Genomic DNA, 26,370 nt, shown 5'->3' with positions numbered 1-26,370 from the left:
ACAGGGCCACAAAGCCAGCATATGTCTGCGTTAATACGTGGTCCTAGGCTTTGAGGTGGGCTCTCTATCCGCTATGCATTGCATCAGACTTAATTTTAGCAGTGCCCATGCTTGCATCCAAATCACCATGAGAGATATCCTGCTGTTTAAAAATGCTTCCCAGAAAAGCCAGATGGAGAAAAAACGAGATGCAAAAACAAGAGCATGATAAAATGTGTGTGTATAGATATATATGTAATATATAATGTACAATATTATACATATATTTACAAAATAAAACAAATTTGTATGCAATGTAACACATTATTAAAGAATAAACAAAGAAAAATATGAAAAAGGAAAAGAAAGTTTGTAGAGCTTTTATTTTTGGTATTATCAGAGTTCAGTTATTTTGTTTTCAAGGCCAGATACCTTATGGGAGATTTTAAAAATTACTATTAAAATCACATATCTATAGTTATGCGATCAAAAAACAAATATGTATAGAAAACATTTTTCATCTAAACAATATATTATTTTTTCATCTCTAAGTCCTCATTTACATTTAATATAAGAAAGAGATATGATCTGGGAAACTTCAAGAATGACAAAGGCCTTTTTCCAGATAAAATACAGAACTTTAAAAAGAATACATCAAAATATCTTGCCAAGAATTTTCTCCAACAAAAAACTTCCTGACATAATTTATTCAAGTCCTGAGAGTCGTTGAATTTGCCACTTGTGAACATCACATATCATTCTGAAACCAGTTTTACTTTTTGGCAATGGAAAAATCACAGGAAAATATTACTAAAATAATCAGTTCTTATAGCAATTCATTAGCTTTTTAAAAATAAAACAAAACCATCACCTGGACATTGCACCATTGGCAAAGGACACCACTGGGATAGTGATGATCAACAAGGGGGTAGACACCCCCAACTCTTCAGGCTGCAGGTCAAAGAATCTACAGATTATTAGCACCTGACTGATTTAAGACACACAGTCCAGTAAACTGCCACAGGATGGTAGCTTCAGGGAGCCTAAGAGAGAGAGTTTACACACGTCAATTTTCCTTTGACCACAGGACATCTGCTCGTTCTCCATCAGTGTACCCAGTCTTTGGGATGGTGTAGGACTTCTAGGATCTCAGCTTCTTTGGAATTCTTTGAAGGTGTATTCATGTATTCCCATCTGTGTAAGACAAGAAAAGAAGATTTTTTTTTTATGAAAGCCGCTCCAAAAACAGGGCAAAATAAAATTCCAACAGAATGGAAAAAAATGACCTCAGGACTCTTAATTCAGTTCTTCAAACGACTCATGATCTTAGTGATTCCACCAATGCACAGCCACCAGCTTTAGCAGCTGTTTTGATGAGTCAGTGTAGCCAAAGTGATTCATTCTCTGGTAGGCAACCTTCTGGGGATGAGTCGGCCTGTAATTAGCTAAGCTGGTCCTCTGATGATAGACCCACTTTGTACTCAAAGCTTTTGTAGCTTGGTGGTAGCTGCCCAAGCTTAACCTTCACCTCCATACCATGATGATGCATCAAAGCAGAACCCTAATGGGACTTGTGCCCCATTTTATCTCTAGCCCCCTAGCATAATGCTATTCAAATTAAGAGGTACACAATAAATGTTTGATGATGAATTAGTATTACTTAATAATACGAGGTACCCCTGGGTCTATTACTTGGTCCCTGGATTATCAATGCATTCATCTATTGATTATATCAGAGCCAAGATACAAATGACATAGGCTATGAGTTAACTAACAGTGGCCTTAGTTCATTAATTCACTACATACTCCTTATCAAAACTGTCCAAATCTTTATGAAAATTTCATAAACTTGGAAAATTTCACAGCTAATGAACATATTGTGCTTATAATTATTAAACTGTTTGATTCTCACAACAATTCTGGGAGGTAGGTGCTATCGTGATCTCCTTTTTATGGATGAAGGAATTGAGGCAATTGAGGTTAAGTGACTTGCTTCGGGTCACGCGGCTACTAAGTGTATGAGAGATCAGATTTCAATTCAGGTCTTCCTGACTCCAGCAATCCATACATTATCTAGACTAAGTCAACTGGGTGTCTGTACTAAGTCTGCCATCAATATGGTGAGCTCCAGGGATTGAGGGAAGGTAGCGTTGCCTAGGGAAGAGTGAACAGACCAAGGTCAAAGCTCCTGTGCTTTGGAGATCTGATGTGTGAGTGGCCCATAAAGGTAGGGAGTCCCAGTCTCTAGGAACAAACAAATAAAAAACCAGAAAAAACTGCCTCTTTTTTTGTTACTAAGAGGAGTAGTACCATAAAAATGTAACTGAAAACTGAATTGGCTACACCAAGGAATTATCACACAAGCCAACACAACAGTTATTAGGTGGTTGAGGCTATCCTTCATTCGATTTCCAAATTTCCAATTCCAATTTCCAAAAAAGCACAAAAACAGATTGCTAGGGAGCGAACACCTGGTAAAGCGAAAATCAAGAAAGTCACTGTAGATTCAATGATATTTTCTACTGTACCTGAAGCTGCTCACTTTTAAATAGTCAAGGAGAATCTAAGTAACCGGGTCCCTCTTCTCACAATACAAAATAGCTGCTCAATTCAAGAAGCATTTCATAACTGTTGGTTTGGGGTCAGGCCCTGTACTAGCTGCTGAGGTTTACTAGGAAAAAAAAAACCTAGACAATGGCCTTGCCCTCAAAGAGCTGACATTCTTATGTTAGAGATGTGACACATACATAGAAAATAAAGTTCTCAACGTAGACAGGACTATGCAACACATTTCCTAAGGCTGGGGTCAGGAAGGGTTTACAATGATGGTTCCTTACACTTTTAGTGGCTTTTGAAAGAAGTTAGAGATTTTGTAAGAGAAAGGTGAGGAGTAAGTGCTGTCCAGGCTGGGGGGTAGCCTGAGTGAAAGCTGGAATGCCATGGAAATCAGGCCAATCTGGCTCCAACCAGACCAAAACTAAACTTGCTCCCCTCTCTCCTCCTTCATTATTTCACTCCTTTGCTTGATTCTCTTCTACATATTCTTGGGGCCAAATATCCTCAAATATTCTTTTTTTTTTTGAGGCGAGAAGGCAGGGCAATTAGGGTTAAGCGACTTGTGCAAGGTCACACAACTAGTAAATGTGTCAAGTGTCTGAGGCCAGATTTGAACTCAGGTCCTCCTGACTCCAGGGACAGTGCTCTACTCACTGCACCACCTGGCTGCCCCTATTCTACAGTATTCTTGGCATCAAATATACTCAAGTAGGGAAATATGAGGTTTTAATTTTAGTTCACTTAAGGAAAAGGGATAACTGGGGGATAACAGGCTATGTCAAATTATCCCCTTACCTAGCAGTCAGAGGCAAAGACATAAGGATGCTTTCAATCCTAGATCCTGGAGTGAAGAGTCCGAATTTTGTGCCTCTATCATATAGCAGGTTAAATTCGACGTACCTGTCACAACAGAGAAAGGTAGGGGAAAAAAGTTAGCTAAAGAAACTCTTCTCTAAGGTTAGATCGTGGTAAGGAAATGGTTAACAACAGAGCAGTTTCGTCCTCCTAGGACAACTGGCAGCCACCAAGAGATCACCAGCTGGACGTCCTGATAAGTTCTGGGCATCTGGACAGGAATGGATAAATAGGGTATTCTACCCACTGAACAAAAGGAGATAGATGCTGTTATAACACACAGCAGTTGTAAGACAAGAAGGTTATGTTTTCCAATAAATACACTGAATAGACTGACTTCACAGCTGTAAAAAAGGAATGACTGTTCAGTCTCAGAACAGTGCTGCTCTCTCTCCCTCCAGATCCCAGCCCTTTATTGTGATTCTTCCAGACTGACAAGCTCTTCTCACAGATCATAATTCCAGGTGCCATGCTAAACACTTTATCAATGTTATCTCATCTGACCCTCATAACAGCCCTGGAAGGTAGGTGCTCTTATGGTCCCCACTTTACAGCTGAAGAAACTGAGGCAAACAGAAGTTAAGGAATTGGTCAGAGTCACACAAGTAGGAAGCACCTGGGGATGGATCTGAACTCGCCTCTTCCCCCCAGGAAGACCCCAGGCCCAGTGTTCTATGGACTGTACCACCAAGCTGTCTCATCTAGAAGGGCTGACCTGGGCATGGGGAAGTTCCAGCTCTTCATCAGAGACTGAAGTAAAGGAGGAGACAGGAGGGGATGATGTCAGAAGGAGCTCTCAGCGCATAGCCCCCCTGCTCCACGGGAAGTATGAGGTTCTGTCCTCAGCTGGTGTGACCTAGATGGTCTCTGACGTCTCTTCCAGCTCTGAAATCCCATCCTTCCTAACCAAATTTGCCCAATGTCATTGTTCAGTTGTTTCATTTGTGTCCAACTCTCCATGACCCCATTTGGGGTTTTCTGGGCAAAGAAACTGTAGTGGTTTGCCATTTCCTTCTCCAGTTCGTTTTACAGATGAGGAAACGGAGGCAAACAGGGTTAAGTGATTTCAGCAGGGTCACATAGCGAGTAAACGTCTGAGGCTGGATTTGAGGTCGGGTCCTCGTGACTCCAGTCCCTGCACTCTATCCACTGTGCCACCTAGCTGCCTCAAGCTTTGGGTCTTGCAGATGGCAGATGTTTAATAAATGCTTGTTGACTTGGAAGTCAGAACCATACCAGAGGGAGCAGTGGTAAAAAGTCTTGAAAATCACAATCCTTCTTCATTGACAATAAATTCTTAAGGTGCTCTCTAAGGAGGCAGTAATTATCTTAAGATCCAGAGCTATAATAATGGGTGGAAGAGGGAGGAGTCTCATTGAGTAATATTCTTAACTTTACACAGTACTAGTGAGAACTAACCTAAGTTCTTTCCACCTCTGCCTAGCTCACAATCTACTAGGAAGGCAAAACAAAAAAGAAAAAACAAGCCATAAAAAGTTTAATTTGGTCTAATCGCATCACAAAGGAAAGCCCATTAAGAAAAAGGGAATTCTTCATTCAGAAGTTTTTTATGTCATGACTGAAAATGACATAAACGAAATATGTCCTTTTAAATGATGGCATTTCTAATGGCAGGAATCCTGACAGTTTAAAGCCAAAATCATCCTCTTGTTATTCTTCACAAAACTGGGTAAAAGAAAGATCTCAATACATTCGAGGCAGCTAGGTGGGGCAACAGATAAGAGCGCTGGGCCGAGAGTCAGCAAGACCAGTTCAAAGGGCCTCAGACCCTTACTAGCTGTACACATCACTTAACCTCTGGTTGCCTCAGTTTCTTCAACTGTAAAATGGGCATGATCATAGCACCTACTTTCACAACTGTTGTGAGGATCAAATGAGACAATATCTATAAAGTGCTTAGCATAGTATTCAGGACATAGTAGGTTTTCCATGAATGCTAGCTATGATTATTATTTGAGAAGTAATCAATTTTAAAGCTTTCATGGAAATGAAGTTACATTTTATTTTGGGATTGAAAAAAAGGTAGATAACCACCAATTTTTAATAATTTATGCTGATGGAGAGAATTAGTAACAATGGGCTGCCATAGGACAGGGTAGCATGAAAAACACTTATTTTAATATCAATATATATATCGACTTTGTTTCACCTTTTCTTCTTAGGCTTCAGCAAATATCAAAATTACTTCGTATTCCCTAAACATATTTTTGTAGGTAGCCGTAAAAGGGAGACCTGGATATAAGCTTCAGGGGTGGGGCTGGGGGCCTGGGGACTTTGGCCAGGGAATAATCATTTGGCAGGTCTACATATGAACTGTGGACATGCAAACATGTGCGCATATATACTTTGGCTGAAGATTTAACGTAATCAATCTAATCAATGGAACATATCAGAGTTGTGTTTGCTGAGATAGCAGGAAATACAAACTTACAGAAAACCAATGAAAATGATTCCTGATACTATGGTCTTGAAAAACAACATAAAAATTACCATAAGCTTTGGAACTCTTAAAATAAAAAAAAAACACGCTGAGATTTAATTTTTTAAAAATACTACAAGAAGTAAAAATAAAAATCCCACCTTTTGGTCCAAAGCCCAAGAAAAGTTGTTAATGAATTGATTAAAGAAACCAACTGAATTCAATTTAATTAATATTTATGAAGCCCCCTTACATATGAGGCATAGAGGACAGAGGACCAGATCTGAGATCTGAGTTCTGGTCCTGCCTTTGATACATACTGTCTGCGTGACCATGGGTAAGTCACTTAACCACCAACCACTTGGGTGTCCCAGGCACTCTAAACCGTAAGTCTTACAACCTTTAAAACTGTAAGTTATAGACAAGTTGCCAATCTGTAGTGATGAAGGGAGTTTCGACACTGAAAGTTCGTACAGTGGTCAAAACAAATACACATGTTGGTGAATGTCTAGAACATAGCTAGGTTGTGTGATGGATAGAGCACTGGAGTTAGAATCAGGAAGATTCCTCTTCATGAATTCAAATCTGGCCTCAGACACTTACTAGCTGTGTGACCCTACTCAAGTCCCTTAATCCTGTTTGTCTCAGTTTTCCTCATCTGTAAAATGAGGTGGAGAAGTAAATAGCAAACCACTTCGATATCTTTGCCAAGAAAACCCCAAATGGGGTCATGAGAGTCAGACCTGACTGAAAACAACTGTACAAGAACATAGTGAGAATTTCACGTGGGTTGATGCAGATGTGCATAATGACTTCACAAGCAAAACCTCAATCATTTATCGAATGACAAAAAGAAGCCTCTGACTGAACTGCCTGGTGGTGGTACCTTTATTTTCGGATCACATTTCTATCACAAGTTCTGACCAGAAAAAAATGACTATTCATGTCATCATTACTTGCTTCTGCCTATGTACGTGGGTTATTTTTTTTTTCCAGCCTCACCTCCCTCTCCGAAGTTGCTGCCACCGTTTCTCCTGAGGTGTGAATGGGTCATTACAGTGTTTTTTCACCAGCGGAATGTAGGAAGGTACAACAGCATGGGCACAGCTTTGGACAAAATGAAATACATCCTCCTTGGATGGGGAGTCAAGATCGTCAAAGAATATACCCCCAATTCCCCTTCTCTCTCCCCGATGCTTTATAACAAAGTAGTCATCGCACCTGAAAAGAAAAACAGAGAAGTCAGAAGGAATACATTCCAAAGAGGAAAACATTAAGATGAATATGCGAGTTTCGGTGTTAAAACAAATGACCTCAGCTAAATCTCTCCCCTTTAATTCAGAATGAAGAAAAGACAAGTGATCTCTGCCAACACTCAAACGTGCAGTCCACCATCTCATATGTAGACCATTTTCCCAGCGTGATATGCTTTGTTTATTTTGCCTAGGAGATAACCATGAAAGTCAGCAGAGTCCATGACAAAATAGAAATTATGCTTTGAGAAAAGTCTCCTATACCAATGTAAATAGCATGTTGTTGTTAAGTCGGTTTTCAGTTGTGTTCAACTCTTTGTGACCCCATCTGGGGTTTTCGTGGCAAAGACAGTGGAGTGGTTTGCCATTTCCTTCTCAAGCTTGTTTTACAGATGAGGAAACTGAGGCAAACAGGGTTAAGCGCCTTGCTTAAGGTCACACAGCTAGTAAGTATCAGAGGCTGGATTTGAACTCACGAAGAGGAGTCTTCCTGATTCCAAGCCCAGTATTTTCCTCTGTGCTTTCCAGGTCTAGCACTCTTACCTACTGTGACACCTGGTTGCCCCATGTAAACAGTAACACCGGCATTAATGCTGGTTCCTTACAGCCATTGTTAACTGTGAGGAAGGGCTGTAGACACAGTGGGATTTTAATATAACAATAATGATGATGACAATAGCTAAGAATAAAAACTAACACTTTCCTGGGCAAATCACTTCACCGTCTGCCTCAGTACCTCATCTATAAAATGAACTGGAGAAGGAAATGGCAAGCCACTCCAATATCTTTGCCAAGAAAACCTTAAACAGGGTCACGAAGAGTCATGACTGAAAACGACTGGACAACAACGAAGTCTCATTTTATCCTCACACAATCCTACGAGGTAGGTGCTTTATTATGTCCACTGTACGGGTGAGGAATCTGAGACAAAAGACTTGACCAGGGTCACCCCATGCCTGAGCCTGGATTTGAACTCAAGTGTTTGTGACTCCAGCTCCAGAGCTCTATCCACTGTACCACTTAGCTGCCTCTAATATGTTAGTATTTCAGTAGGTGAAAAAGTCTTAATGCTCATTTATACAACCATCTGTTAAATCATATATATTCTCCAGAACCTTTTTCTTCTATATATGTCTATTTTATAGTCAGAGGTTCTTAAGAAGAAACTATATTCTTTTTTTAAAAAAAATATTTTATTTCTCACATAATTATACGTTAAAACAATTTTGGGGTGCAGCTAGGTGGCACGGTGAATAGAGCGATGATCCTGAAGTCAGGAGGACCTGAGTTCAAATCCAGCCTCAGACACTTGACACTAACTAGCTGTGTGACCTTGGGCAAGTCACTTAACCCCAACTGCCTTGCCTCCCCACCTCCAAAAAAAAAAACCAACCCTTTTTTTTAAGATTTGCTTTTTTTTTTTTTTAAGTTTTGGATTACAAATTCTATCCTTCCCTCCCCCCTCCCCTTCCTGGAGATGGTAAGGAATCAGATATATGTTACACATGTGCAATCATGTGAAAATTTCCATATTAGTCATTTTGTACAAGAAGACTAAATAAAAGAAAAAAGAATGTTAAAAAAGAGCATGTTTCAGTCTGTATCCAGACAATATCAGCTCTTTCTCTGGAGGTGGATAGTACGCTTCATCACGAGTCTTTTGGGATTGTCTTGGATCACTGTACTGCTGAGAATAGCTAAGTCATTCACAGTTCTTCATCAAACGATACTGCTGTTACTGTGTACGACATTCTCCTGGTTCTCTTCACTTCGCTTTGCATCCGTTCATGTAAGTCTTTTCAGGTTTTTCTGAAATCATCCTGCTTGTCATTTCTTATAGCACAATAATATTCCATTACAATTGTATACCACAGCTTACTTAGCCATTCCCCAAATGATGGGCATCCCTTTAATTTCCAATTCTTAGCTCCCACAAAAAGAGCTGCTATACCCCTCCCCCCCCACTCCCCCACTGCTTTGTCTGCGGCCTTCACTGCTCAGCTTTGCTGCTGCTGCCGCTACCCATGGGAGCTACGTCTACTTCTCCCACCCCAGTCCTGGCCCTGGTACCTGACATAAAGATGAGTGTGGCTCAGAGGAAGTATCATGATCTCATGCTTCTGTGGGCTTTGTGGCAATGAATTCTTCTGTGAGGTGGATGAAGACTATATCCAAGGCAAGTTCAACCACACAGGGCTCAACGAACAGGTGCCCCACCATAGGTAGGCACTAGACATGATCCTTGACTAGCAACCTGATAAGGAGTTGGAAGACAACCTCAACCAGAGTGACCTGATGGAGCAGGCCATGGCATCACCCAGATGTTGGAAAAATACCAGCAGGGAGACTTTGGCTATTGTTCCTGTGTATATTGTAGAAACCAGCCCATGCTGCCCATTGGACTGTCAGACATACCAGGTGAGGCCATGGTGAAGCTCTACTGTTTCAAGTGCATGGATGCTTATGCCACCAAGTCATCCAGGCACCACCACAAAGATGGTGCTTACTTTGGCACTAGCCTATCCTAAGTGCTCTTCATGGTGCATCCTGAGTATAGGTCCAACAGCCTGCCAACCAATTTGTGCCCAGGTTGTATGGCTTCAAGATCTACCCTATGGCCTATCAACTGCAGCTTCAGGCAGCCAGAAACTTCAAAAGCCCTGTCAAGACCATCTGCTGACTTGTCTCCTCCAGTCCTCCCCAATACCTCAGGCTGTGATACTATTCCCCTTCCCCCCAGAACACACACACACACACACACACACACACACATACACAAAAAACTTTCCAGAAGCCCTAATGGTTTTTAGTTTAAATTAAGAAGAAGTCATTATTGTGGTGGTATGGTGGGAGTATGAGATAAAGTAGAGGAAAATGTAAAAAAAAAAAAAAGAGCTGCTATAAATATTTTTGTACAATTAGGTTCTTTCCCCCGTTTTCTGATGTCTTTAGGATATAGACCTAGCTGGATCAAAGGGGATGCACAGATTTATAGCCCTTTGGGCATAGTTCCAAATTGCTCTCCAGAATGGTTGGATCAGTTCACAACTCCATCAACAATGTATTAATGTACCAGTTTTCCCGCATCCCCTCCAACACTGATCATTTCCCTTTTTTGTCATATTATCCAAATCTGATAGGCATGAAAGAGTACCTCAGAGTTGTTTTAATATGCATTTCTCTAATCAACAGTGATTTAGTGCATTTTTTAATATGACTATAGATAGAGCTTTGATTCCTTTGTCTGAAAACTGCCTGTTCATGTCTTTTGACCATTTATCAATTGGGGAATGACTTGCATTTTTATAAATTTGAATCAGTTCTCTATATACTCGAAAAATGAGGCCTTTATCAGACACTTGTTGTGAAAATTTTCCCCAATTTTCTCCTTTCATTATAATTTTGGTTGCCCTGGTTTTGTTTGTGCAAAACCTTTTTAATTTTATATAATCAAAATTATCTATATCACATTTTATAATGCTCTCTAATCTCTTGTTCGATCGTAAACTCTTCTCTTATCCATAGATCTGACAAATACATTATTCCATGCTCTACTAATTTGCTTATGGTATCACCTTTTATGTGCAAATCATGTATCCATTTTGACCTTCTCTTGGTATACAGTGTGAGATGTTAGTCTATTCTATACCTAGTTTCTGCCACACTGTTTTCCAATTTTCCCAGCAGTTTTTGTGAAATAATGAGCTTTTGTTCCAAAAGCTTAGATCTTTGGGTTTATCATATACTGGATTACTATGGTCATTTATTATAATGTGATTTGTACCTAATCTATTCCACTGGTCCACTACTCTATTTCTTGGCCAGTACCATTTTATTTTGATAAATACTACTTTATAATACAGTTTGAGATCTGGTTTGGCTAGATCACCTTCCTTCACATTTTTTTCCATTGATTCCCTTAACATCCTTGACCTCTTGTTCTTCCAGATGAATTTTGTTATTATTTTTTCTAGCTCTATAAAATTATATTTTGAGTTTGACTGGTATGGCACTGAATAGATAAATTTAGGTAGAATTGTCATTTTTATTATATTGGCTCAGCCTACCCACGGGCAATTAATATTTTTTCCAGTTGTTTAGATTTCACCCTATTTGTGTGAAAAGTGTTTTGTAGTTTTGTTCATATAGTTCCTGGGTTTGTGTTGGCAGGTAGACTCCCAAATATTTTATATTGTTTATTTATTTGTATTAATTTTAAATGGAATTTCTCTATCTCATGCTACTGGGCATTGTTGGTCACATAAAGAAATATTGATGATCTATATTGATTTATCATATATACTGCAACTTTGCTAAAGTTGTTAATAATTTTAAGTAGTTTTTCTAATTGATTCTCTCAGATTCTCAAAGTACAATATATCATCTACAAAGAGTGAAAGTTTTAAGAAACTGTATTTTTTTAAAAGTTTTATGGAATACTTTAAATATTGTTATTCCATATGTATATATGTACACACACACACACACACACACGTACACATATAATAATGGCCTCTTAATAGAAAAATCACAAAAACTCCCAGGAAGATTAAGCAAGGAAATATAAAAAGAAGTCTCTAAAGTTTAACTTGGCCAACCATTCTGAAGAGCAATTTGGAACTATGACCAAAAGGCTATAAAACTGTGCACACCTTTCGATTCAGTAATACCATTGCTAGGTCTATAGCCCAAAGACATCCAAAAAAAGGGAAAAGGACCTATTTGTAAAAAAAATACTTAGAGTAGCTTTTTTTTTTGTATTGGATAAGAAACGGAAATTAAAAGGATGCCCATCAAATGGGGAATGGCTAAGCAAGGTGTGGTATACAATTGTAATGGAATATTATTGTGCTATAAGAAATGACAAGCAGGATGATTTCAGAAAAACCTGGAAAGACTTACATGAATTGATGCAAAGTGAAATGAAGAGACCCAGAAGAATGTTGTGCACAGTAACAGCAATATTGTTCAATGAAGAACTGTCAATGACTTAGCTATTCTCAGTAATACAGTGATCCAAGACAATCCCAAAGCACTAATGATAAAGCATACTAACTGCTTTGAGAGAAAGAATTGAAATTAATTGCATACAGACTGAAGCATGCTATTTTTCACGTTCCTTTTTCCCCTTTTATTCGAGTCTCCTTGTACAGAATGACCAATAAGGAAATGTTTTACATAATTGCACATGTATAATCTATATTTGAGTCCTTTACCATCTTAGGGAGAAGACAGAGGAGAGAGGGAAGGAGAGAATTAGGAACTCAAAACTTTAAATAAAAGTGTTAAAAAATTGGGAAAAAATTTAACTTAGAAAATGAAATAAACAGAAATAGGGATACATAATAAATACAAAATGATAGTTGTTCATGATCATTTTCACCTATATTACACCATATTTTCTCTCCTTTATTTGTGCTATATTTTATAGTTACGATAAAGAAAAGGTGTCTTAAGCCAGATTACAAAGAGATTTTTAGACTTAGTTATATGATTTCAAAGTCCCTCTCCAAAAAAATTGATTTAAAAAGACTAAAATATATTAAAACCAACGATTTTAATAGTAATCACAAACTTTTCCTTCTACATGATAATCTTCCTTGGTTCCCTCTTACAGATAAAAGTTCCTCTTGTAACAGTTGCCTCTTCTAGTTAATAAAATTTTTTTAAAGGCCCTAGGAACTCTCTTCCTAGAAAATGCATAGGCCTGTTTGTAGAAGATAAGAAACAGATTCACATACAGATCTATATCTTATTTAGGTAGAACCAGTATTTTCAGTATTAAAGTGTGAAAGAGTTCACAATCTTTCTTTTCTGTGGTGAGACTTCATGTCCTCGCACAATCAGAACATCATTCTTGGTAACAAAAGCAAAGCAAAAACAAAAACCGTATCCCTTTCTGTCCTCATCATTAAAGAGTACCAATCGGTTCCAAGAGGTGTATAGTACTTTACTGCAGTTCCCAAATATCTTCTGGCAAATACCCCACCTGACATCCAAATACATTCCAGAGGCCTCTTCACAATTTTAATAGTGTGTCTTTCCCTTCCCGCTCTATAGCTAATATTTCTTACTTTCAAACCACCTCCAGGTTCCATCCCTTCTGTCTCATTGTGATTTCACCTCCTCTATTACTTTTAAATTCTATTTTTTCCCTTTCTTTAGTCAAAAAGAACCTTTAGAAAAAGCAGTTAAACATTTGGAAGGAAATAGATTTGGACCAGCGTCTGACACCAGATGCCACAATAAAATTCCAATCACAGGTCCAGAAATGCACAGTCATAAAGAACAAAAAATACGAAGAATTCAAAGAAACATTAAAAGACTTATAGGAAGGCATGTAGAATGAAGAATAAAAAGTTTTATCTCTATCTGTGTATATTATTATAACCACAATAACTAGCATTTATGAAGTACTCTAAAGCTTGCAAAGCACTGTATAAACATTATCTCATTTTACTCTCAAAGCAAACATGAAAGGTAGTAGGTTAAGTGCTATTATCATCCCCATTTTACAAATGCAGAAACTGAGGCTAATGGAGGTTAAGTGACTTGCCCAAGATCAACAAAGTTAATAAGGGTAAGGGGTGGGATTTGAACTCGGGTTTTGCTGATTCCAAGTTCAACACTCTACCGCATCACCTAGAAGTCTCCTGATATAATCACTGTAACTATGCAAATAAAGTCATAACAAAATGCAGATAGAATACAAGAGACAAACTTGGTACTAACTTATTAAAGCCCATAAATTTATTGTTTTTAAAAAACTATAAAAGCATATGGCTGTGGGTACTATTAGCTGCAATCACTCACACCATTTTACATACATTAACAGTTTCCAGAGAATGTTGTGTGGAGGTTGTGAATTTATTTGTGTTTATCTGTCGTATCTAAACAAAACTTATCAATTAAAAAAAAACCTATTACTATGAGATTAAAATCTTATCATTCTAAATTACTTGGGACATTTGTGAAATTTCTTTGCCTAATATTAAATCAAGTCCTCAGTGAATTACTAAAATGAATGGTTTAAATTAACCCCACTGTTTTGACATTTAGAAGTGAGAAAATGTGTCTACCTAAAGCTGAGGAGACCCCCTGCAAGCATGGGATGCATGATGATCTTTCTACCTACCATTTTTTAAACTTGGGGTAGAGGCTTGGATCATGCTGGTCACAAGCATCCTTTAAGGTTTTATGGAAGTGTACAGCATCCTCTTGGTTCAAATAAGTTGGGGTAAGATCACATCCACCACCAAACCACCATTGCTTGTTACCTACCAAATAAAAAACACAACCTATCATAAAAAGCACACTACCAGCCAAATTAGCCATGAAATACATAATCGATCAACAAGAATTTTATTAACCACTTAACTATATTCCAGGCACTAAGTGGTGGGGATTTAAATACAAAAGTGAAATAAGTAGTCTCTGCCCTGAAGGAGCTTACATTACAATGCATGATAACTGTAAAAGATATAAAGAACCAGCAAGATTTCATATAGAAAAGACTTGAAAACTCTAAGGCCACAAGGCCAACTCTGAACCTGAGCAATGCCAATGGTAGTCTGCAGGCCTAGGCATCAGAAAAGGAAAAAAACAGGAAGATGATGACAAAAGGGAAAGTAAAATGAACAAAGCAAAAGAAAGGCAAGAGAATGGTTAATGTGGGAAACATGGGCGTGAGGATTTAATAGTATTATTCAAATAAAATTTTAATCCAAGAATGTATGGTACACCTCAAAACCAGAACGTGAACAAATCATCAAGGAGTCCAACACCATTAATTTGTGCAGACACACTACTCTACTAAAAATTTCCAGAAAAGACTGAAATACCATTAATAATAGGTAGCAGAACCTAAGGGCAACTACTTAATGTGGTCTGTAATCTGTTCTATTTATCAGCCTGAAAAAGGTTGAACAAATTAACCTGTAGTGTTAAAATTTACCCCATTCTATAACTGACACACAGATAGCACTTGGGAAGGGAGATGCTGTTCAAAATTGGCTGATTTGGAGGCAAGGAATAGTGTATTCACATTATTTTAGACATTAGATCTCACAGAAGGCAGGCCATCAGATGATTAATTCTCTGGACCACAGAAATTTAAAAAATGTCTACTGAGGCATAAAAGGACCTGAGTAGGCATTGAACGAAGCACTTACATTGCAGAAATCACAGATCTCTGCAATAATAAAATAGGTAACACAGAGGTAATTAGTCAGCCATATGTTCCATTTTCTCAGAAAAAGTTCCTGATTCTACATTAGCAGAATATAAAAACATGTCCTTCAGGTACTCATATGACTTTTATTGTTTCAAAATGGAATGTATTATCTTTTCTGTGGACTTGCATCTGTTCCATCTAGGAAAGTCTCACTTTTTGTGCAGCTCTGCCTCACTCAAATTCAATTCACAAGCAAATCAAGATATCACCCTTACAATGTCATTGGTCCTCTCTGAGAAGGAAGGACGAACCCAAACAACTACAATCTAGGAAAGCCAAAGAGATTAAATAACTGGTTTCATGATTAACTGAAGTACATCAAAGCCCCTCGCTCTTGGTTTTCATCCTTAGGACATTATCAACATCTTCCAAGGAACACTTTCATAAGAAATATGAAAAATATAAAAAATATTGGATATTATTTCTTCTTGTTCCCAAATGATATGAACTTCTTATATTTAAAAGTACATGTTAAACAGTATAAAAGTTTCCAAAATCCCCAGAGAGTCTTACCATCTGCTTCTTCTATTTCAAAATATCTATAGTTGAAATGAAAGGAGGGCGCATGAGGATTCTTGGGGTGGATGACAGAGCTCACTCCCATAGCACTAAAGGCCAACTGACCTACAGAATAATAATAATAAAAGGCATTCAATAAAAACAAAACCACTGTTCAAAAAAATGAAATTAACTATTTTTTTCTGAGTAAAATTTCTAACTGGCTTTTGAATTTGCACTTTAAAATTTAATTTGCTGGTTATTATGATTATTTAACCTTAGTAGTTAGCATTTATACATAGCAATTTAAAGTTTGCACGACACTTTACAAATACTATCTCATTTGATCCTCACAACAGTCTCAGGAAGTAGGTGCTCTTATTATCCCCATTTCATTAATAAGGAAACAGGGGCAAAGATTAAGACAGTTGCCCCGGCAAAGTAAATGTCTGAGCTAGTCAACTCTGAGACTGGACTGATTTGAACTTAGTTCTTTCTGACTCCAAGTTCAATGTTCCATCCACTAAATCACCTCCCTTCCCTGCCTTATTTTATACATATTTCTATGCTGATAATGTGATAGCAAATATGCCAATCATTATCAATAAACGACTCACATTTATATGGTACTTTAAGTTTTACAAAGCACTTTTCTCAAGGCAACCCTGTGAAATCAGTGAAGCAGTAAGTATTATCATCCTCCTTTTAGAGATAAGGAAAAGGAGGCCTTATAGAAGTCAAGAGACTGGTTCAGGGTCACACAAGCAGCAAGTGTCAGAGCTGGGATACGAGCCCACGATGCCACATCCAATGTCTTTTCCAGATAATGCATCGTACCACATCACTGGGCAGCTAGGTGGCACACTGAATAGGGGGCCCAGCCTGAAGTCAGAAAGACTCTCATCTTCATTAGTTCAAATGTGGCCTCAGCCACTCACTAGCTATGTGACCTTGGGTAAGTTATTTAAACTTGTTTGCCTCAGTTTCCTCATGTGTAAAATGAATTAGAGAAGGAAATGGCAAACCACTCCAATAGCTTTGTCAAGAAAACCTCAAACAGGGTCACAAAGAGTCGGACATGACTAAACAACAAAAACCAGACCACCATCATGCTAATCAAATGCATCTGTCCAAATGGCCATTTCCAACAACTATAAGCTTCATTTTATAAATAAAATTCATAAAAAAAATTGATAGGTATGATCAAATACATTTTAAAATTATTGGACTTACCATTTTTGGTGTTGAGGTCCTTCCCTCTGCTTCTCATTTGTTTTATTGCTTCCTCAGAAAGAGTCCCATGAACTACGGAAACACTGACTCCAGCTTTTTCAAAGACATGACCATCCTGCAGCACACAGCTGATACCGCCTCCTCCTGCAGGAAAACAAAGAAACAAAAAACACATATATAAAAATGCAGGAAAAAAGTTTGAGCCTAAAACTCACAAGAATTAAAGATATTTTTTCATCCACCTAAATTGTTTAGATTTATAATATTAATGGATGGATGGATACATATATATATATATACATATATATATATACACACACATGAACTATCACAGGGGAACAGTAAGGGCATTGTTTTGTGGGTTTAGTTAATTTAGGCTTTCTAAACCTCAGTTTTTTCATCTGTAAAGAAGGAGATACTTGCACTATCTTTTTCACAAGACAGTTATGACACTCAAATGAAGTAACAGTATATGTAAGGTGCTACATAAATGTAAGCTATTATTATTATTTCTACATGCTTATACTATCACCACATGCTATTAATACTAGATTACTATTAGCCCATTATTGAAACAATACAGAATTAATAGCCTACTACTGAAACAATATAAAATACCATCAGAATAATTTATGTCAGAAAAAAAATAGGAGCAAAAAGATTTTTAAAAATCAACCTTTTGACAATATATCAAGGTATTTCATTTATGAGAACTGTCATATTTGTGTACACAATGCTAAAAGTTTTAGTTGAAGTCACCAATACCACTTTGCAAACTAGAGTAAATTCACTAAGCTCCTTTGACTTTTCAGCCTAGTTCATTCACTCAAAAATATCCTAAGGGGGAAAATTATAATACCTAATTGCATTTCATTTAGCAAGCAGTCTTAGAGACAGATTAAGATAAATGTTTAATGTAGAAAGCCAGCTGATCTAGAATGACGGAAGGCTGTACACAGACATTCAGAGCAACTATTCTTCACAGGGAGCTAAGAGAGCTAAATGCAAACTTTAAGATGTTAAGGTCTCGCTGTGAGGGTAAGAAAAATATAACAACAGCGAGGATTTGGAGCAATGCCAGCAGGGGCATCTTAAGAGCAGAAAAATTAAGGTGGGCATTTGCAAACCGCTCTCAAGGTTGTTAAAAAAAAAAAAAACTCTTGTTCTAAGAAGGGAAAAAGAAAAGGAGGGAGGAGGGGAGAAGTTCAGTCACTCCTCTGGAAGAGCCCTGATACCTTGCGCGTAGGCACCTCACTCGCTGCCTCCACCCCAAAAAAAAGAACTAATATGCAACCTCTAGTGGATAGTCACGACTGATTTTACAAAGGGGCCAATATTTTGCTGACTCACGCAAAATGCACCCTCGGCTCTTTGCCAGTCAGTAAATAAGCATTTATTAAGCGCCTACTATGTGCCAGGCACAGTGAGAAACCGGTATGTGTGGACTTTGGATGAATTCGTAGGGAATCTGAGATTACAAATAAAATCGACTTTTGACAGAGCCCCTAGCCGCCCACGCCAGGCTTAGCCCACGCTTTTCACGGGGTCCCCTTTCTATCCACCTTGGCCCCCAAGTCCCTGTCCCAAAGGGCTCACCTTCCTTCCTCTCCCAGCGATCCACAGAGAAGCTGGCGCCCCGATCCAACTGCGCCAGCGCTTGGCACACCTGAGCCTGGGTCTCCATGATCAGCAGCTCCATCTGGGTCTTCATGTCCCCCTGCCGAGCCCGCAGCTCGGATAGAGCAGTCACAGGTTGGGCCATGAAGGAGCTGCAGCGGACGGCCAACTCGTCTGCCCTCTCCCGAACGCCGGACGCGCCCTCGGTCCTGGGGACCATCTCGGCCCGCGCAAGGTGCTGGAGAGAGGCTGCGGCCACCCCGGCCAGCCCCGCCGCCAGCCCCGCCACTAGCCAAGGGGCTCTTCTCGCCCCGCCCCCGCCCCCGGCTCCTCCAGTGCTGGGGCCGTAGGACAGCCTCCGGGTCGGGCAGGAGCCAGCCCCGCCGAGCGGAGCCCCGCGGATGCACCTAGCCCCGGGCCCTGGAGTCCAGGCGCGCGGCCGTGGGCCGCCGCGCCCCAGCGCCACGCTCCAAAAGCGGCTCCCGCTCAGCCTCCCTAGGGACGAGGCCATGTTCCCCAGCACCTTCGCTCCAGCCCAACGCCAAGTGCTGAAGCCGGCGAGCCGCTCAGGTGCAGAGGGACTAGGGAAAGAGAAACTAAACCTGGATCCCGCGCAGAGGCCGCATGAAGGAGGCGGGGTGAGCGGGGATGCTGGGATCTGTAGTCCGGCCGGCCCCTGGAGTCTGGCGGCGCGCGGAGCAGCTGGCCGCCGGGGGACCAACTGATAAAGAATCAGCCGGCCCGCTTCAGCGGAGATAAAGGCGGGGAGGCGAGGACTGGTCTTGTAGATAGTCCTCGGGTCGAAGGGAGGCTGCTTAATCAACCCCTGGTTGCTGGGGGATGAAGGTCCGATTGAAAATGAACATTGCTTGTTAGGTCTGGATGGGAACTCAGTCTTCGGGTCCAACTTCCTCATTTTATAGATGAAAAAACTGAGTCCCTAAGAGAAAAATGACATGTATAATAATAATAAATAATAATAATATGTCAGCTGAGTCCCGAAATCAACAACAGCAATAAAAACGGAATCTGCAAAAGTGACTTGTAGAAGAAGCATTAGCCTTTTAAGGTTTGCGAAGTATTGTAAATACGTTATCTCATTTGATCCTCACAACGGTCCTGGGAGGTGGGTAAATAATATTATACTACACCTTTAACGAAAAGGCGTAGACAATAAGATACATAATGCATATAGAAACCTGAACCATTCCCTCGAAGCAATGTACCCAATAAAAAGTGGCGACACACTCAGAAGAACCTGTCAGGCAAGCTCATGAGAGAGGAAAACTGTGCTGCAGGTAAGTCACAACTCCAGGCTTCAGGCTTCAAGGTTATTGGTCCATTAAGGAATATCGATAACACACTAAACAGCTTCTCCGCTCATTTACTTACCTGACTATTGGTCCTAGCCGTTCTTTAGTTAGGGAAATTTTATCTCTGGTTGGGCATAACATTTACAGACCCTTTCAATTAACCATCACCCTTTAGGTCAACGTGAAGGTATATGTAGAACGTACGTTGGGTTACGTGAGGGGAAAGAGAGGGAGGAGAGGAAGGGAGAGAAAATTTGGAACTCAAAAACTTGTGGAACTGAGTGTTGTAAACTAAAAATAAAAAATAAATTTATATAAAAAAGAGGCATTTAGAAGGTGCTAGCCCTTAAGGTGAATGGAAGTTCTCTTTTAGATAGCAGACTTCAAAGCTCATCACACTGGCTATCTCGGAGGTATATGAACCAGTCCAGTCATTTATTTCTGAAGTACATGGTCCAATCATAAAAGGGCACATGGAAACACAGCTAAAGTGGACTCCCTAAGTCAGCTACTAGGATTTTAAAACAGTACAAAGCCCTCTCTTGTCTGTTGGTTTTACTACATGTCCCATACTCATAATTTAGGCCAGATTGGCAATCCCCCAATTTCTTCCTGTGTCTGTACTTCTGCACCAACAGTCCCACAGGTCTGGAGTGCACTGTTTCCTTAATTCCACCTCATAAGTGAGTTTCTCTCTTTAAGATTCAGCTCATGCACCATCCTCTGCATGACTCAGGTTCCTCTCAAATGTTAGTGTTCTTTCCAAATTACCAGGTATTTAACTACTTTGCATATACTTGGATTTAGTACCTTAATATTTATGCTGTAAAGATTTTATATGTATTTACTGTCTCCTTTAGAACATAAACTCATTGTGAATAGGGATCATTTAAAAATTCTTTGTATTTGTATTCCCATACTTGGGGCTTAATAAATACTTGTTGATTGTTTGATACTTTTGTACAGAATATCAAATATAAGGTAATTTGGGAAATCAGGAAACTGAGGTTCAGAGATATTAAGTGACTTGATCAAGGCCAAGTGGCAGATTAAAGATTAGAACTCCAAATTTAGCACTTCCAAGTACAGTGCACTTTCTTCTGAATTGCAATGAGGAGAAAGAGAGCAGAGCTAACAACCTTGGGGATCAGCAAAGTCTTCTCTTACAGGGCTTGGTAAGGAAAGAGCTTTGTAAGCAGTAAAATGCAATTCCAAGACCAGTTCTTATTACTTATATTTCTTGTTCGACAGGTGGAGTGTCAGAGGTAGTGCAGAGCAAAACATGTGCCAGGCTAGCCATTGGAGGCTAAGACTTTAATTTGTCCAGGATAACATTTAGCCATTTCTACAGTGCAGGGAACTTAATAAATACTAAGTAAACATATTTGCCTGTCTGCGTTTTAACAGTTAGAATTTCATTGCATATAATTAACTGGCCCAAGAAATGAGTAAATTACCCTTTAGAGGGTAAAAAATGCTGATATTTAGAGGCAGATTAACTTCCCCAAGGTATTCTCCATGTAAGGTATAGTACAGCTGCTAGGTGGCCTTCTCTGGGTGAGTGTGATAGGAAATAAGAAGACTGGTTGAGGCCCTTTTAGATGAGATTCAGTAATATCTGCCATGGGCAGATAAGCCCATAGCCTGGAACTGCTGCAGCAGTCCCTTCCTCTCTCTGCCCTAGCTCCCTCCAACCTTACTTCTAGCCTCGCTTTTGCAGCCATAGTAAATGGAAGCAAAGTCTGTTGGAAATACCAATTGGTAACTTTCTCTGTAGTCCTAGCCTTCTCAGCAGTCACAACTACCTGAGACCAGATCAGAGTTCTTGCCCCCACCCCCACCCCCAAATCCTTGGCATTGTCAAGTGGTTCAACATCAGAAACCAATATGGTTTTGTTAATGAAAATGGTATTAAAGAAGGTACATTGCCATCTGTTTTGTTGCTACATCTTGAGAACTAGAGGGCCTTTCTGTCTGACTTCTGGCTGAAACCTTCCCTTTGTGTTGTTTCCTTCATAAGAGTGAGTTGCTTGAGATCAAGGACTGTCCTGATTTTCTATCTGTATTTTCAACTCTTCCCGCAGTGCTTTGCATATAATAAGCACTTAGTAAATGTTCTTCCTCCGTCCCTCCCTCCCTTCCTTCCTTCCTTCCTTCCTTCCTTCCTTCCTTCCTTCCCTCCTTCCTTCCTATATCCCTCTCTCTCCCTTCCTTCATTGAAAGGGCATATCACTATTTTTATGCTAGACTCTGGTTTTCCATGATCTGATCTTAAAAGAGTCTATAAAAAGTTAACTTATCTCTAAAATATGAACATGGAATTCAGTTCAATTTAACAAACATTAATTAAGGGTCTACTTCATATAAGAAACTGTGATATATGCTCAAGATACAAGGACAATCCCTGCTCTTAAGGACTTTACATTGTACTGTTGGGAAGGGGAAATGTGCTGTGCCATAACATAAGTACATGTTGGGGAATTTGGAGAAGGGAGAGAGCATTGACAATTGGAGAAGGGTCAGGAAGGAAGAAAATGTTTTGCACAGGAGGGTGCCCCTTACCTGAGCTCTAAAGGAATCCAGGGATTCTAAGAGCCAAAGGTGAGTAGAGGGTACATTCCAGACAGAGATACAGGTAACAGAATGGTAAATTTGGGGAACAGCTGAAAGGCTGTTAGGTATATATAGAGTTAAAGGGCTGGTATCCCACTAGGTGCATCACTAGCCTTGTTCACCCTACTATTACGAGAGTTTTCTGTGCATCCATTTGTTGTATATTTTTATTGTTTACCTTTAAAACTCAAGTTTTGTGTTGCAATTATCCCCCCAAAGTATAGTGCAGTTCCTTTGGGCTCTAAGGTGATGTCCAGATCTGGCCAGTTGCGGTATCTTCTGACAACAGTGACTAAAGTCCTAGCAACCTCTCTCTTGTTTTTACAACAGTATACTATACATTATAACACTCTCACACTGCCGTCCGACACAGTGGAAGGTAAGATTCGGGTTAAAAATGTTTTACTTTTAAGACTTTCATTTCTTGGTGTGGTATATGAATGTAATGGAATACTATTGTTCCATAAGAAATGATGAGCAGGCAGATTTCAGAAAAACCTGGACCTATGTGAACTGATGCTGAGTGAAGTGAGTGGAACCAGGAAAACATTGTACACAGTAACAGCAACATTGTGCATGATCAGCTATGATAGACTTAGCTCTTCTCAGCAATGCAATGACCTAAGACAATTTCAAAGAAAAAGCTATCCGCATCCAGAGAAAGAATATGGAGTCTGAATGTAGATTGAAGCATACTATTTTCTCTTATTTTTTCTTTCTTGTGGTTTTTCCCTTTGGTTCTGATTCTTCTTTACATCATGACTAACGTGGAAATATGTTTACTATTACACACACACACACACACACACACACATATATATATGTATGTTTATATATATCTATATATATGTATGTGTATATATCTATATCTATATCTATATCTATATCTATATCTATGTATATCCTATATCAGATTGCATGCTGTCTTTGGGAGAGGGGAGTGGAGGGAGGGGGAAGATTTTGGAGCTCAAAATCTTATAAAAGTGAATGTTGTTCAGGAGCCATTGAGGATGATTTTGAAGATTAAAGTGACTTGGTCACAGTTGAATTTTAGGAATATTAACTCAATAACTGTGAGGAGGATAGGTTGGAGGAGGGAAAGGCTGGAAGCAGAGAAACCTATTAGGAGGCTGCTGCAATATTTCTGGTGAGATGTGATTGGGGCTTCTACTAATTGACTGGTGGTCATGTGAGTGGAGAGAAGGGGACTGAGGAGAGATCTTGTAGTGGTGCAGTGGTCAAAGTATTAGTTACTTGAGGGTTTGTTTAGCAACTCCCAGTATCTTCTTTCTTTGTCCTTCTCTCTAACCCCCCTTTTTTTCTTCTGATACTTGCTGCCAATTTCTTCCCAATCAAAACTTGCTGAGAAAATAATATTTTTTATACTTTAGAGGACATTTAAATGAATGCCACCTTTGTTAGATTTTAAGCTATTATGAATTATAGCTCATTATATTATATATAATTATATATAAAATGTTATATAATTATAAAATAATATATTTATTAAGTTAATATATTTATTAAAACAACATATTATAATATATAATTATATCTTATTATAATTATAGGAATTGTGAAATAAAATCATTGTCCTATGTTGGTTAGTTTTTTCAGTCGTGTCTGACTCTTTGTGATCCCATTCATGTTTTTGTTGGCAAAGATACTGGAATAGTTTGCCATTTCCTTCTCCGGCTCATTTTATAGATGAGGAAACAGAAGCAAACAGGGTTAAGTGACTTGCCTGGGGTCACATAGCTTGCAAGTGTCTGAGGCCTGATTTGAACTCAGGTCTTCCTGACTCCAGTCCTGTGGGAGGAAATTAAGGCATCAGTGAGTGAGCTGCTAAGAAAAACATTTTTGAGGTCAGATTCCTCCTAAATCTATTTTTCTTCCTCAAGACTCTAATCCTTCTATTTCTCTCAGTTCTTCTATCCATGCACCAAAATCTTGCTCAGGCTTAATTTTTCTCCCTTCACTACCTTCACCTTATAATTAACAAGTTCAACAAATAATGATGTTCTGCCCTTGACTCCCTTGTCTGTTCATGCCCTGCTAATACTCCACCCTGGGTTACCTGCCACCATCTTCACTTTCCATTCCTACTCCTGAGCTACTGAAAAGTGTTGGAGGAATTCTTGAAACCATACCAGCTGGGTCCACTAAAACTGATGTTATCTGATCTCAACTGGACCCTCTGTTACATAGCAGACCTGTTATTCACCCCTGAGGAACTCGTTCTCACATTCTCTATTGCTGTTCCAGAACTTGTCCTCTTTCCTCAGTCCCCCAGTGCCACCCTCATTGGCAAATGGCCTCACCTTTGACATTTTGGGAAAATGGAGGCTATCCATAATGAGTTCCCTCATTACCCACACTCGGTCTTAGATGACAACTTCCTCCTTCTCCTGGATACTTTTTCCTATGTTGGCTTCCCTCTGGAGGATTATGCAACTTTCTGACCAAACCTTAATCTCCTTTGCTGGTGAAGCATCCATCTGCATCGGGGTCCCCCAAGGCTATATCCAAGGCCTCTTATTTTCTCTGCATTCTCCATTGGCAATCTACTATATATCTAGTCCTGATCTCTCTCATGAAAGATGAAGACTCGTCTTCCTGAGTTCAAATCTGGCCTCAGACATTTACTAGCTGTGTGACCCTGGGCAAGTCATTTACTCCCATTTGCCTCAGTTTCCTCATCTGTAAAATGAGCTGGAGAAGAAAATGTCAAACCACTCCAGTATCTTTGCCAAGAAAACCTCAAATGGTGTCATGAAGAGTCAGACACAACTGAAACAACTGGACAAAAATATCTTTCTCCAGAACTCCAGTGCCAGATCACTAGTTGCCTGCCAGTCATCACTACATGAATATACTTTACTTTTTTTAAACACTGCCATGTCTTTACTTCAGCAATTTACAGAACCATTTCAAGGCCCAAACTGGTTTGCTTTTAAAGACAGAATGCAGGGCATGGAATGACGGGGTAAATGTACCTTACAAAAGACTCAGGCTAAATCCAGGCTTTTCTCATATCCTTTTCTCTTTTCTTCCTGGGGATGGGGGAGGGACCTTAGGGAAGCTGGGCTCCAATCTTTTTTTTTTTACTTTAGTGTTTTATTTTTCCCCAATTACATGTGTAAACAATTCTAACATTCATTTTTAAAACTTTGAGTTCCAAATTCTCTCTCTTCCTCCCTCCCCAACCCCCCTGCCATTGAGAAAACAAGCAATTTCTCTACAGTTATACATGTATAGTCATGCAAAACACTTCCATAATAGTCATGTTGTGAAAGACTAACTATATTTCTCTCCATCCTATCCCACCACCCATTCTATTCTCTTCTTTCACCCTGTCCCTCCTCAAAAGTGTTTTGCTACTGACTACCCCCTCCCCCAGTCTGCCCTCCCTTCTATCCCCTTTTCTTATCCCCTTTCCCCCTACTTTCCTGTAGGGTAAGATGGATTTCTATACTCTATTGAATGTGTATGTTATTCCCTCTTTGAGCTAATTCTCATGACAGTAAGGTTCACTCAATCCCTCTCACTTCTCCCCTCCTCACCTGCCTTTAAAAACTTTTTCTTATCTCATTTATGTGAGATAATTTACCCCCTTCTACCCCTCCCTTTCTCTTTCTCCCAGTACATTCCTCTCTCAACCCTTAATTTTATTTTTAGGTATCACCCCTTCATATTCACCTTACCCATGTGCCCTCCATCTATATATACTCCTTCTAACTACCCTAATAATAAGAAAGGTCTTATGAATTACAAATATCA

The 26,370-nt window shown here is 39.4% G+C and overlaps 1 protein-coding gene and 1 pseudogene across 1 annotated transcript; one reads left to right on the top strand and one right to left on the bottom strand.

Annotated features, from left to right (window-relative positions):
* Positions 1-333: 333 nt before the first annotated feature.
* Positions 334-19,261, bottom strand: CPOX (coproporphyrinogen oxidase). The gene is made up of 7 exons (XM_036747071.1): positions 18,644-19,261; positions 17,048-17,191; positions 15,830-15,940; positions 14,219-14,360; positions 6,833-7,051; positions 3,331-3,435; positions 334-1,173 (listed from the first exon to the last, which is right to left on the bottom strand). The coding sequence occupies exons 1-7, from the start codon at positions 19,173-19,175 to the stop codon at positions 1,086-1,088; spliced, it is 1,341 nt and encodes a 446-aa protein (XP_036602966.1). The 5' UTR covers positions 19,176-19,261; the 3' UTR covers positions 334-1,085.
* LOC118840272 lies at positions 9,190-9,763 on the top strand (annotated as a pseudogene).
* Positions 19,262-26,370: the final 7,109 nt, after the last annotated feature.

The sequence above is a fragment of the Trichosurus vulpecula genome, chromosome 2, assembly GCF_011100635.1.
Source record: "Trichosurus vulpecula isolate mTriVul1 chromosome 2, mTriVul1.pri, whole genome shotgun sequence".
In the NCBI taxonomy this organism is placed as follows: Eukaryota; Metazoa; Chordata; class Mammalia; order Diprotodontia; family Phalangeridae; genus Trichosurus; species Trichosurus vulpecula.
The sequence above is the reverse complement of the archived record's forward strand: the minus strand, read 5'-3'. Positions and strand labels throughout refer to the sequence as shown.

Bases quoted from the DNA above. Each gene is read 5' to 3' on its own strand.
- CPOX (XM_036747071.1), bottom strand. From the start codon at position 19,175: ATGGCCTCGTCCCTAGGGAGGCTGAGCGGGAGCCGCTTTTGGAGCGTG. The intron at 17,192-18,643 runs GTGAGCCCTTTG...GTTTTCCTGCAG, and splicing joins TCGCTGGGAGAGGAAGGAAG to GAGGAGGCGGTATCAGCTGT. The intron at 15,941-17,047 runs GTAAGTCCAATA...ATTATTCTGTAG, and splicing joins GGACCTCAACACCAAAAATG to GTCAGTTGGCCTTTAGTGCT.